This window comes from Buteo buteo, chromosome 13 (assembly GCF_964188355.1).
Source record: "Buteo buteo chromosome 13, bButBut1.hap1.1, whole genome shotgun sequence".
NCBI classification, from domain to species: Eukaryota; Metazoa; Chordata; class Aves; order Accipitriformes; family Accipitridae; genus Buteo; species Buteo buteo.
The window spans coordinates 4039138-4052388 of record NC_134183.1 but is presented as its reverse complement, the minus strand read 5'-3'; the positions used below and the strand labels follow the sequence as shown (position 1 = coordinate 4052388).

General features: G+C 36.5%; 1 protein-coding gene across 5 annotated transcripts in view; it reads right to left on the bottom strand.

The window, feature by feature from the left end:
- The window catches only part of PRKCA (protein kinase C alpha), a 161503-nt gene that overhangs the window by 20684 nt on the left and 127568 nt on the right, over nt 1-13251 (bottom strand). For 3 of the 5 annotated variants that reach the window (XM_075044249.1, XM_075044250.1, XM_075044246.1), the window contains exons 9-14: nt 13010-13033; nt 7280-7423; nt 6328-6501; nt 3364-3455; nt 1672-1734; nt 1006-1144 (exon numbers count right to left, since the gene is read on the bottom strand). In XM_075044249.1, coding sequence (XP_074900350.1) covers nt 1006-1144; nt 1672-1734; nt 3364-3455; nt 6328-6501; nt 7280-7423; nt 13010-13033 — 636 coding nt within the window. The remainder of the gene's footprint in view (nt 1-1005; nt 1145-1671; nt 1735-3363; nt 3456-6327; nt 6502-7279; nt 7424-13009; nt 13034-13251) is intronic. The other 2 variants (XM_075044251.1, XM_075044247.1) reach the window with 1 other exon arrangement.

Sequence of the window (13251 nt, the reverse complement as noted above, 5' to 3'; positions counted from 1 at the left end):
CACAAATACCAGATTTTAATATTCATATATTTGAATCATTTCCAAATTACCACATGTGCTTGTTTTTAATGTTTTATACCTAAACTATTGAAATACAAATCATATCCAGACTAAAAATCATAACTCTACGCTTGTATTTATCACAATGCTTTAAAGTAGAACTGTGCTTCTCATGATCAAATTTTCATTTTAGACCCACTGCACTTAGGTTCATGATTGCATGTGATTTTTTCAGTGGCTTGAATGCAGCACAGGTATGGCCAAGTTACAGAAAACTCAGGGCAAATTATGGTTTTATTATGTCAACTCCATTCAAGCCCTGACCTTATAGCTTTGTTCAGACTTTCGATGACCAGAGCCTTCCTGAGATCAAGAGCAGTAATTCATGACACTTGCATACCATTTGTAAGACATGGTCTGGAAAAGACTACAGTAGTTTTACACAGAGGTCAGCAAAAAGCTTCAAGGCCTCACGAGTCCCTTCCCAAAAATCACTGAGTGGTTTGTGATTTCCTGAAAATGCCAAATAATCCTTTAAATATACGAGTATTTTGTCAGCTGTGTGAACTTATGGAGAAATACATTAAAGAAGCTCTGTTTGGTCCCAATAAAATGTTTGCTGACCTCATCAGCAATGCCCATGAACTCTCTATCACTTCACAAACTGAAGGACAAAGTTTAGTATAATAACATTTCCAGGCCACAAATTTAAAATCACAAGGTAGTGATCCAGCTTTTTTAGTCTTTTGCTAGTAGAAAAGAAATCTGAAGCACTGATGTCATAAAATGTTAGGTTTTCAATCAACTAGGTATTTTTTAAAATAGTGAAATCTTATTGATAATATTGTATTAATTCATAAAGTTCTTCAATGTACCTGCAGAAGTATAAATGGTACCATCCACAGAGCACCCAGTTACAGCTATCAAAACTTGGTGGTGTGAGATGTGTGTAGTGACAATTTTCATTTCAGAGACTAAAAGGTTCTTGAAATGGTAAATATTTACCTCTGGTGCAATGTAGTCTGGAGTGCCACAGAAGGTCCTGGTTGTTACTCCATCTAACATATGTTCTTTGCACATTCCAAAATCAGCAATTTTAATGTGTCCTTCTGAATCCAACATCACATTATCTAATTTCAGATCTCTATGAAGAATCACAGTAATTTAATGTTAATATTTCAGATCAACTAGGGCCAACTCATCTACTTGGAAGTCTAAGTGAGGACTATGTGTAGCTTTTTGGGACGGGGTCCACATGCACGGCAGTCTGCAGTCCGGACAGAGCTGGGCACCTCACTGCACGTACAGAAAAAATGACCATAAGCCCCCAAACTGGACAATTAATGAAGAGAGAGCTGTATATGACCACGAGCACACTCACACTGAGAGTTCTGAACATGTAAAACTATTAAACATCACATAGGAAGGCACAAGATAATGTTTTACATTTTCAAGAGGTTTCATTTGAGTTGGGCAGAGCACAGATGTCAGAAAAGCTCAGGTAAAGCAGTGTCTTTGGTTTCCAGCACACCGGCACCAACACAACATAAAGAACGCTACAGTGATTGCTTTTTATAAAATGTTTTTTAAAAGCACTGAAATATTAAAGAAACTGATCCTTTTGGGAATTTAAAAATAGTTCAGAATTTACTTAAATCAGATTATACTCACCTATAAATAATCCCTCTGTTATGGAGAAAGAATAACCCAACTGAGATCTCAGCTGCATAGAACCTGCATGAAAAAAACCCAACAGATTTCTTATTGTCTCATGATTTCCTTCTGAAAAAGTATTTTGGAAATGCATCATGGTAAAGAATGATAGTATAATAGCATATAAAGTATATAATACATAGTGTGTGTATATACATATTAAAGTATAAAATATATATTACAGGCAGATGACATAAAAGACACCTTACTTCAATGTGACTTTAACGGACACATTTTGAGTATTTGATGGTAAAATCATGCATATTTTTTTTAAAAAAATGAAAATGTCTCCCTAGACCCCCCCAAAATGGTGCTGCTGGAGCACAGCATTTTACTGCATTGATCTAACTCTGCCTGCAAAGGTCATTATCTCTAATCACATATCAATGCTGAATTTAGGATGCAGCTCAATTTACATTGCAATTCATATGGCATGAAATAATTTGCAGAAATAGTATTCCTTTATACAGGCTGTTAAAAGATTAATTACATAAAGCTAATTAAAATGATTACCATATAAACCATAATTGCTGAATGTAGTTAAAAGATATGTAATATTGATGGATGTTTGAAGCCAGTTGCTGTGGAACTGTGCAAATTATATGCAAGAGGATTATTTAAAGATGAGATTAATTTTTAGGCTAGCATAAGGGAAAGGAAAGCTCAGCTCAGCTCTGAAACACTTGATCAGAGGTGTTTGTGAATGCGTGTGTCTGAAGACGCTCCACAGGCGTAAGCTGTCATAAAACACCATAGTTTGCAACGGGTGTTGGCAAGTTACATTAGCTGGGAGTCAAGGATGATCTGACACCATCTAGTTTTTATTCAGTGAGATGTTGAAATTTTGTTCTATATCTCAAATACTTATATTTAGAAGGCCTCTGATTTAAACAAGCCCTGATTACTTAAACGAAATGAGAAATTATTTTAGCTGAAATCTTATAACAGTTGGTCACACTTGATTTTAAAGTTTTGTTGGTAAATGAGTTATGAATCACTAATAAATGATGATGGGATGTTATAAGCATGACTAAAATGGTACTGATGGATCTATTCACATTTGAATATGCTACAGATCATTATCAGTTGCTCACCAATATGCCAGATGTACAATTACCTAAAAGGGATCGTGTATATAAACAAATTCTAAACATTAACTCCTCACAAATGAAACTTCTATAAAAAAGTAGGATCACAGAAATTCTTATAAGCTATACATTGAATTTATCTTGTATAAACTATAATTTATATTGCAATGCTGAGTCTATTTCTATTGCCTTTCCTTATAACATTAATTCAGACTGAAATGTTCTACTCGCCTTTTTTTTATATTTGCTTTTAAAAACAACACCAGAATACCAAGTAACATCTTTAATTTCCTGTTGCCTTGTTTAAATTCTTGTCACTTATAAAGCAGGCATTGCATGCCTTTGTTCGTGCAGTGTTTTTGAATAAAAAGCCACAGCTACCTTTGCTCTATGTGTGCAAACAACATTTTTAACATTAACTTCAGCTTTTGGGCCTTAAAAAACACAATCAAAAAAGGCCAGCCTAGACTTCATACTGAACCTGGGAAGAAGAAGAAACCTAATCCTCTTACAGTGTAAAATTAAGATGATATGATTTAAATATATAAACAAGAACACTCACACTGCTTGTGGCTCCTTAAATTTTCCTACTTGCTGAATGTGATACATGAGATCACCACCATTCACATACTCCATAACAAAATACAGACGGTCCTAGGATAAAGTATTAAAAACACACATAAATACATTATAGAAAATATTAGATATGCATTGATCAGCAAAAAAAGTCACTAATATGTTATTATAAAGCTTTTACAATTATTAGGACTGGTTGTACATTCTGGCAAAATTGATAGGTCAGGAAATGGAAGTGTAAAACCTGCAAGAGTAAATGACTGATGAGATCTCTCAAATTTGCCAATTTTAGTGATGCGCTGGTATATATTACTTGTCTACAATGGTTCCCATAATTATTCACATATAGTTCTCTTGAAAAATCTCTCTAAAAATAAATGTAAAAAAAATTAATAAAGATGGTTGAAAGTTATTGCTTTGAGGCCATTTCTAATCCGTCCTCATAAGTGTTCCTTTGGAAGATGGGAGGTATTAAAAATATAATTTTTTTATTATTAAAAAGAAGCAAGAAGAAAAGTAACTGTAGGGTTTACAAAAGTATCTGGGACTTTCACAAGTGACACTAAATTAACTTCTCATAGGCACACATTTCAGCTAGAGGAAGATGGCAATAAGGTGTTTTGGAGGGAGATTTTTCTTGCACGGTGAGGACTTTTAAAGGCCATATCCAAGTGTCTCAAATCAAACATGACCATAACATATTTGAGTGCACTTATATAGTATTTTCCTACCCAGTGACCTTCATACAATACAACTTAAAATAGTAGCTCTGTCCCTGTTTTCAGAGGACTAAAACTGAGCTCTTCCAAGTGACTTCAGTGAGAATACACTGCTTACACTCTACAAACATCTTTGATTCAGGGTGGATGATTTTGACCACCTAACATTAAAAAGTCTGGTGGACAACATTATGGCAAGCTTACTATCTGCAGTTATAACATGATGCAGACAGCATATAAGATGCATTAACAGCCTTCCTCCCAATGATGGAAGACATATTTTTGGCTTCCTCTGATTTTCCTTTAGATATTTTGGACAGAATCATTATCCTGAAGTATTTGTAGAAAAATTATGATCCAATACTCTCATGGGAAAGAGACTCATTATTAAGATGCTGTAGCTCAATCTCTTTCCTTCAGCATTGATTGAAAGTCTCCAAGCATCCAGTAACTAAGATTTCAGAACATTAACATACATTTAAAAACTATGATTTCCTAAACTGGGTCCAACAGATAAGCCATAGGGAAAATGTTTAATTGACTAGATCGGATTTATAAAATTTAGATTTTTGTATGAATTGTCTTATTGTAAAATCTATGGCAATAGAAGCCTGCACTAACCCAAAATTATCAATTTTTCCTATAGTCACACAGTTTATGCCTTTTCTTCTCCTTCATATACAATTTCTCATTTTTCTAGCTGATATTAATCCTCCAGAATATTTCATAGCACCAAGTGCAAACTACTCAACACTTTCGAAAACATGAAATAAATTAGGCAAAGGTGTTAATGATTTATCTAGATCTTTATGTAGCTCCATAGCTCTTGTACTTGATGAAACAAAAAAATTATACTGTAAATACTAAACCCCCCAACTTTTCCCTCACCATTCCCCGTAGAAAGAAAACACTGGACATTTGTACTTTTAAGACTTTACATTTAAAATGTAGTTGCTCAAAAGAAAGATAAGATTAAACACAGCAGTTTTTCATTTACTGATGACACAGCTTTTTGGCTACTAATGAAGTTATATAAAGATAAAGTATTAGAGGGAGACAGAAGTCTATTTCTCACTAGGATCTCTCTTATCTTATTACAACAATCTTCATGTTATTAGTAGAGGCAGGAAAAATATTTTAGAAAGCAAGAATTACCAAGTGTAATAGTTCCCAGATTCACGGTTTATTGTGATTAATTATGCCTGAAAATCTGTTGCATTCAGACCATTTTCTGCTCAGAGATTTGTAGACATTAAACAGAGTTTGAAAATGCCTCTAACACCACAGACAATTATGGTACGAAATGGTGACAGGATGGCGTGGCTTGTTTGTGGAAAATTACAATGTTATTACTTCAAGCTAACTGCCTGTTGTTTGTTCGTTTGTTTTGAGATTAAAAACCATCAACAACGTAAGAGGATATAGTAAAAAGATTTGGAATAGTCAAGTGAAAAAAGAACGGATGCCATCACCCCATTAAGTGACAACTCAGCCCTGGGGCACTAGTTCAAGGCCATTGGCATAAGGTGGCTACAAGGTGAGACAAGAAGAGCCTTGATTTCTTGTCAATAAAGTCCTCTACCCAGCCTGGAACATTTGGAGCCAGTTCACACCAGTGACACTAGACAGAGTGTATCCCTGCCCACTCTGAAACCCAAAAGCACCCTGAATGCCAACTGTCGACCTGGCAGCGTCATCCAACAGAGCAGTATGGTGCTGCTGGATCGTCAGATCCATCCCGCAGTCTGTCTCTGGGAGATGTTTTGCAATGTGATGGGGAAATGTCTGCTTCACATATGTATAAGGAAGGAAGAAAAAAACCCCCAATGCTTTCCTCTGTGCCAGGGGTGCCAGAAAACTAAATTAAATCCATCAACATTGATTCATGACTAATCACCTCACAAAATAATAACAGCCATTAAGACTTTTCAAGTACTATCCTCAGATCCTGAACCTTTGGGAATATGGGCTTAAGCAAAGCACACATTATTAAATTTATGAATCGTCACCCTGGTCTGCTTGAATTACGGCATGAAAAAAAATCTTTAAACCTAGGTTTTATATTTAAAATACAAGGTGTAATTACATGTGGTATATCTTTTTCACCATTTTCTATGTGCAGAAGCTATGATATATAGTTTGGAGGATAATAAATGTTATTGAACTGACAAAACCCATAATCATATAGTATGGAAAACATCAGGGTGGCAAGAAAGACAGAGCTCACGTACAACTGTTTGGAAACAAGAGTGAAGCTGTGTCAGGAATGGTGGTTTATCTTGCAATGCCAGGACTCGTTTTTCAACCATTGTACATTCAACATCATCATCCTGAATCACCACATCTTTTTTCAGTATTTTGATTGCATAGAGCTCCTCTGTCCCCTTCCTGTCTGCCAGCATCACCTGCACAAAGAGAAACAACAGGGTGAAAATCTTCCTACCTGCCAAGGAGGGAAGGTGACTCATATGCCCCAAGATTTGTATAGATGGCAATCCAGTTTTCCCTTTTATTGGTATAGACTAACGTGATCAAAACTCCCCAAATATCATCGTTACTCACCCACTGAAATGAGCTGTACCAGTCATTTCAGACAACGCTGGTGCCAAAACCCGCTGGTTAATCGCAGGCACATTGCCGAAGGGCTAATAAAATGCTAAGTCCCAGGGGACTTCTTCAGTAAAGGGCACTTTATCACATAAGTGGTTGTTCAAGCAGACAGAAAAATAGCAGTCCTTTCTTTTGACAAACAGATTTCAAATATACATATATATATATATATACACACTATTCCTGTTTTTTCCCCAATATTTAGCCTTACCAATGTTGGTGACTTCCAGAACTGGCAGAGTGACCTAGGTAGTAAAGCCAGAAAAGTAGACTTAATTTCCTTGAAACTGCCAAGAAGTGAGGATCTAAAAGTCAGCAACTGTTTCTTACACCCTGCCCAACAGTCTGAGTGTTTTTTTTTATTTTTATTTTTCCAAGAAAACTGCCAATCATGACTGAAGCTTACTAGTCCTTAGGGAATCACCCTATTCCATATTAAGAAATCCTCCCTCAAAAATGCACATCCTTGTGACTCTGGATTTTGCTTCTTAGAGAATGATTCATTCATTCTTCCTCAAGGAAAAAAAAAAAAGAAAAAAGAATGTGAGTGGAATAGTTATCAAGAATTCCTACCTTCCCGAAGCTCCCCTTTCCAAGGACCATGAGAAAGTTGAAATCTGTCAGCTTCACCCTGTCCAGATTGTTGGATGGCACACTTGAGTTCTTGTCTTCTGTTGGAGTAATGACTTTGTTACCAGCTGGCCCAAGTTTGGCTTTCTGAAGAACATACACACACATACACACACAAAAATAGGAAAGTAAGAAGAATAGCCTGTTTTCTCGGCAGAATGGATCACTGGGTGAAGGTTAGAATTGGAGATGACCACATCTGACGTGGCATTCCCAGGAGAAAGGCTGCATAACAAAATTTGCACAGACACAACTTCGAAGACTCATTCCAACAATATTTCTGACATTATTGAGTGAATTAAAGTAGAAAACTGTGTTCATGTATAACCAGATAAAAGCAGATATACTTATCTGGTTAGAAGAGCAAAACCAAAGCCAAAACCAAAGCCAAAGAAAAAAAAAGTCACTTATTTTCATGCCAAAAGCAGGCTTATCTGGTGTTTTTGTTTTGAAATACAAAAAATGCTTTTCAAAAATATCATGCTATAATCTACATAGGGTATTTTAGGACATAAACAGTCTCTTCAGTACATTCTCTTTTAAAATGTAATTCTTAAAATCACTGCATAGCAAGAGTTAGGAAATCTTTGACATGCATTAAGAAAAATAACCTACATTAAAAAAACCACCAAACACAACACATGAGAATTAATGCAGATGAACATGGCCACTTTCAAACTAGCAATACAATCAACTTTGATTTTCAATCAAGTGTTGATCTGGAAAAGGGAGGAAGGGAAATATTACATACAAAGGCTCTGCCTTGGCAAGACAGTCTGGTTTGCAGAAGGTTGCAACAGTCTCAGTATTTCATATGAGACACCATGTAATTGCTCAAGTAAGTTGCATTTCAAATCTCAAAGTTAATAGAAGAGAAAAAAGTAAGACTCACCGGAAGATAATGCAGGCTACAACATAATATCCCTCTTTTTCTCAAAATAATCCCATATACCAGCAGAAGCAAAGCCAAGAAGGTTTAATAACACTTCAGGATATAAGTGCTTTCCCCCCATCTATCTGGTGTGTGGGTCTGGTAAATAACCTCTAATATGGTTAATTTTCTTTGTGCCATTGACATACGCTTGACATTTAAGGATAACTACTTTTCTCACTGCACTGCAAAATGACAGTATTTGCATATTATCATTGTTTTACAGATAAAGAAAATTATAGAAATTAAAATTTATTCAAGGTCACACAATAAATCACCTTAAAAGCCTGGCCTGGCACATACCTTTGGCAGCCTCACTGGAAACTGGAAGATAGAAACTTTCCCCTCTCCAGACAAGTTTAAAACTATGACATTGAAAGGCACGGCTCAGTTCATAGACTCCAGCCCTCTACTACTGCAGGCAGTAACGTCAAGTAATCTTCTGATAAAATAACCACACGTCACTTGAGAAGCATATTCAGATTTTATGACTCTTCCTGCAACTTTATAAATGCAGAAAGTCTTATACCCTGCCACAGGATTATGGATTTTGGCAGTTTTGATCTCTCTCTCTTTTTTTTTTTTATTTAATTGTAATACAGCTTAAAACATGGAATTTCTTCCACCACTATTATTACTTGTTTGCATGAAAGCAGAACTTGGAGATGCTAATCAGGACCATGCGCTGTGCAAATGTTTAGGAAGAGCCAGTCCTAAGTCCCTGATTCTGCATGGGACAAATCCAGTGTCTGTCATGGAGCTCTTTGTCGGGACAAAGCTCCTTTTGAGGCTGCAATACAAGATGGAGCCATAAGGAAAACGAGTTAAAAAAAAAGAAAAATCTTAATATCCTTTATTTGTACAAGATGAAGACATGGTTTAAAGAAGGAGCTTTGCTGGCCATGTCCTTGTGATGTTCTCACATATGGGATCTCAGATAAAAGATCCTGCTCTTCTGATACAAGAAGCAATTTCAATATCCGCCTTCTCACTAAGTAACAGAGATCCAAATCAGGCACCGAATGGAAAACACTAGCTTTATTTCTTGTACTTTAAACGCACTGGGTAGGTTGTTGGCAGCCTGTTTGGAGAATGCATCATTCGCAACAACAAATCAAATTTTGTTCCCAAGGCAGTCTGTTGCTTTGGGTACAGACCTGCGGTCGAGGCAGGGAGCGCTTTCAGCACAAAAGCAGAGAGCGGCAGGTTCACCAGGAGGCTCCTGTGCTCTCTGCCGGCTCCCAGAGCTGAAAGCACCGCGCTCACTCGGATCAAACACACACGAGATGGAATTGTCAGGATCTGAAGGTGGCATCTTAAAATAATATTAGAGAACCAAGCCAAGGCCTCTCTGCAGCCTTGCAAGAAAATGCTTAGATTCAATGAGCAGCAGAGATATGCTCCTCTTACTTCTATTTTTTATCTTTTTAAAATTAGACATCACTCTCAATTTGATCATTTCTTTTTTTCACAGGGTAGATTTTTAAGGAGAACATCAGGTGCCTCCTGTTCTGTACAGGTGGGCTTCTGTGCCATCTGCTCCAGGTAGATGGCTAACGCCGGCAGCGGCTTATCGGACTGTACTTAGGTGTGAGTGATCTGTGCTGACGGGAGGCTGATAATCCGGTTATCTCATCACTAGTGCTGAGCTATCTCGGTGCGTTAGCCCGGTCACTGGTAATCGTAAACAGAGAACCCTGTTGCAAACCGTATGTAAGAAAAGGTAAGAACATGGCATCCACAAAACGCTGGAGAATGACCAGGCTGACTCAATGGAAGCACACGGAACAAAGTGGAATGGCCTAACGACCTTATTAAATTATCGTAACCTTATCAAAGGCCTCTATTTCCCTTCAGCTATGTCACTGACCATTTGTTTATGAGCATGAAGAAAAAAGTTTTTCATGTTTAGCATGCAAATTCCTTTACTGCTTTTTGACTTAAGGTCCTAGTGAAAATATAGTGAGAATTTCAAAGCTGGAAAACGTGTACTGGGAGGAAAAAAAAAAGGAAACAATAATAATCCAAAACAAAACATTTCACAGATGATCCATTAAGAGCTTCCCAAAATACTACTGCAACATGTTTCAATTATAACTTAGCCTCAGGCATATCATTTTGTCGTCGTCTTAGTACTATTAAAAAAAATTTCCAGAGCTACTGGAACAAAATTAGGCTATGGGCGTGGAAATAAAATTAGATAAACATGATCAAGCCATTACAGATTCTACTTGTGCCACCAAGTTTTTGATGGGACAGTAAGACATCTTTATGAAATAAACCCTGAAAGATCTAGTCCTCATCATCTGTCTTCAAGAATTAGCTGCTGTGTATATTCCATGTTACTCAATTCATCCTGAAGTATAAATCTAAACCAAAACATCTCTTATAAGCTTCATGGAAGTTTCTACACTCAGCAGAAATGTCACAACCCATCACTAGTAATTGATGTTGATGGATTTAAGGAAAGCCTGTAACTTTGCCCTTTTATTACAGAACTTAATCCAGAATATGAGGCAAGACAAAAGTATTTCAGAAGCTCAACTAATGATTTCTGGTTATGACTAAAGGATTAGGAAAATTTCTTCATGTATCAAAATTGCTTTACATTAAGTTACAGAAAATCTACAAAGCGAACGAATGTTGTGCCTTATTCAAGCAATGGGTGAAGATGCAGGGAAACAAGCATTTGCTTATAAGATTTAGTAAAGATTTGGAGAAAACACATCCAAAACATATTGGGCTCAGTGTGCATGTGGAGAAGACCTCGTCCACCCACATGCATTTCTGCAGTGTTCCTGGCATCTGAGTGGGCCTTCATCTCACCTTTTGGTTGAATATTTAGTTGACTGTGCCCATTGGAGTTGTTTAATGATGTTACATACAATATAATGACTTGCAAACTTTCTTCACATGCAGCAATGTTAATATTTCCTTCATGGGAAATAACTTGCTGAACAGATATTTTGCTAGAAAAACACTTTTTCTCAGCTTTTTGAATACGTTAACATGTGGGACATTGTTTTTTCATATAAAGAACAATTTATATATTTCAGATACTTCAGATAGGGAACTACAAACTAAAACTACTGTTAAAATACAGTCGAGGAGAGAAGCACAATAAAAATATATATACTAGAGAAAATATTACATTACTGATGCATTTTAATTTGCATAAATAAAATGTAAAAGCACACACAATTACTTTCACCATCACCTCTGCATCCAGGATTGCCCATGATGAATAGCTTTACTGTTTATTAGAAGGGAAGAAAATGTTTGAGTTGTGTGCTCTGTTAAGGCCAACTTAAGCACTAAAAATAGGACAGATTTTGGAGAGAAGTGATTTCCAGAGCTCCTAGGAATCCTGTTTCAACAACAAGACTAACCACAGAGAAATAAAGAGACCTAGGGCTCTCTTGGATAGGTAAACTGTGTGTAAGGAGAGCAATTTTTGATGTAGAGCTTTACTCACACAAAACAAGAGTGGGGCCTTGGACCTGAGTCACACACACACACAGGTCAAGGCACCCAGATGTGATACCACAGACAGATGTCTTCTTCCCTAAAGCTGACACTGTTAAATGGTGTCCACATCTCTCTGGATCTTGCAAAGACAACATTTTCTCTTCAAGCTTTGGCCTTATAATCAGCCCAAGAAATGTATTTTCTCAGGTGTTTATGTAAACAGACTCAGTTTCTTGAAGAGGAGCAGGTTTTCTTACTGCTAGAAAAAAAGAACAATATGGAAAACACCTGGACCAGATAGAGAGATGGATCTGAAAGGAGGAAGAGCTAACCAGAATCAGATCCTACTGGTTGCTGTTTTAGAGAAAAGCATATTTCATAAAAAGCAGTTCTAATAGATTTATTTAAATTGTTCCATACTATTTTGGGACATACCCATCCTTACAGCATTACAAATATCACAGTTCAAACCATTTTATTGAATTTATACATTAGGCTTGGTTTTTCTGTTGTGTTTTTTTTTCTTTTTTTTTTTTTAAATAGCAGGAATGCCTTAGCTTGGTTAAAATTGTCCACAAACTCTTTTACAATGAAGAAATACTTTTATTCAGATTAGTCTAATGTAGGGTCGAATGACTGGCGATACTTATAAATCTTCTTTTACCAGTTGTAGTGGCAGAGCACAAAAATGGGTATTCTAATTTCTGTGTATCCACAGCCGCCTACAACATATGTTAGTGTATGCTCATAAGGTCAAGAACAGGAAATGTTTTAACATGCTTTCACTGAGCTCTACCATGAGTTTTATGTCTGATACGCCTTGAGTATTGCAGAGAGAAAATTCCATGCAACCAACACACTCTTCCAGACTCCCGGAGCAAAACCAGTTTTGCAACTACAGAAGGGACATAAATTAAAATGATTCATAAATGTTTATTGGAAAAAAGCAATGGTATTTTGCCTCTTCCTACCATGACTAAAGTTGAAAATAGCAGAATCCTACTTGAATCCACCTTTATTTTTTATGGATATTAAAACTTGCTGAAGTTGAAGATGGCATTCCAGGTCTTGGATCAATATTCAATTTACATTCAGACTGCTTGGCTTAATATCTTTGATAAAAACACAATATTGTTACACAAAGCCAGCTTGCAGCAAACAAACCAGGAAAACAGGATGTTAAAGATAAATTAGTCTGCACTGGTAGCAGAAGAGTTAATCTTAAAAGAAAACAAGACATGCACATCATCTTACTTCCTCTGGTTTGGACGCACCTTATCTCGGCCAGTTCTTTTACCCTGAAACCACAGGTGAGACATACCTTATACATTCAGCCCAAACGTACTTCTTCACGGAGTGTTACAGAGGTTACAGTGTGTTACACTGGAGAGTCTCTTGGAATTTGGTATGTGCTTTTTGGAAAAGATATCTCAGGTTTTGCAGTAAAAATATATTCAATTTATTTTCCATCTAAGTGTAACAGTTGGTCTTTTAATTAGGTACAAAAAAAAAAAGT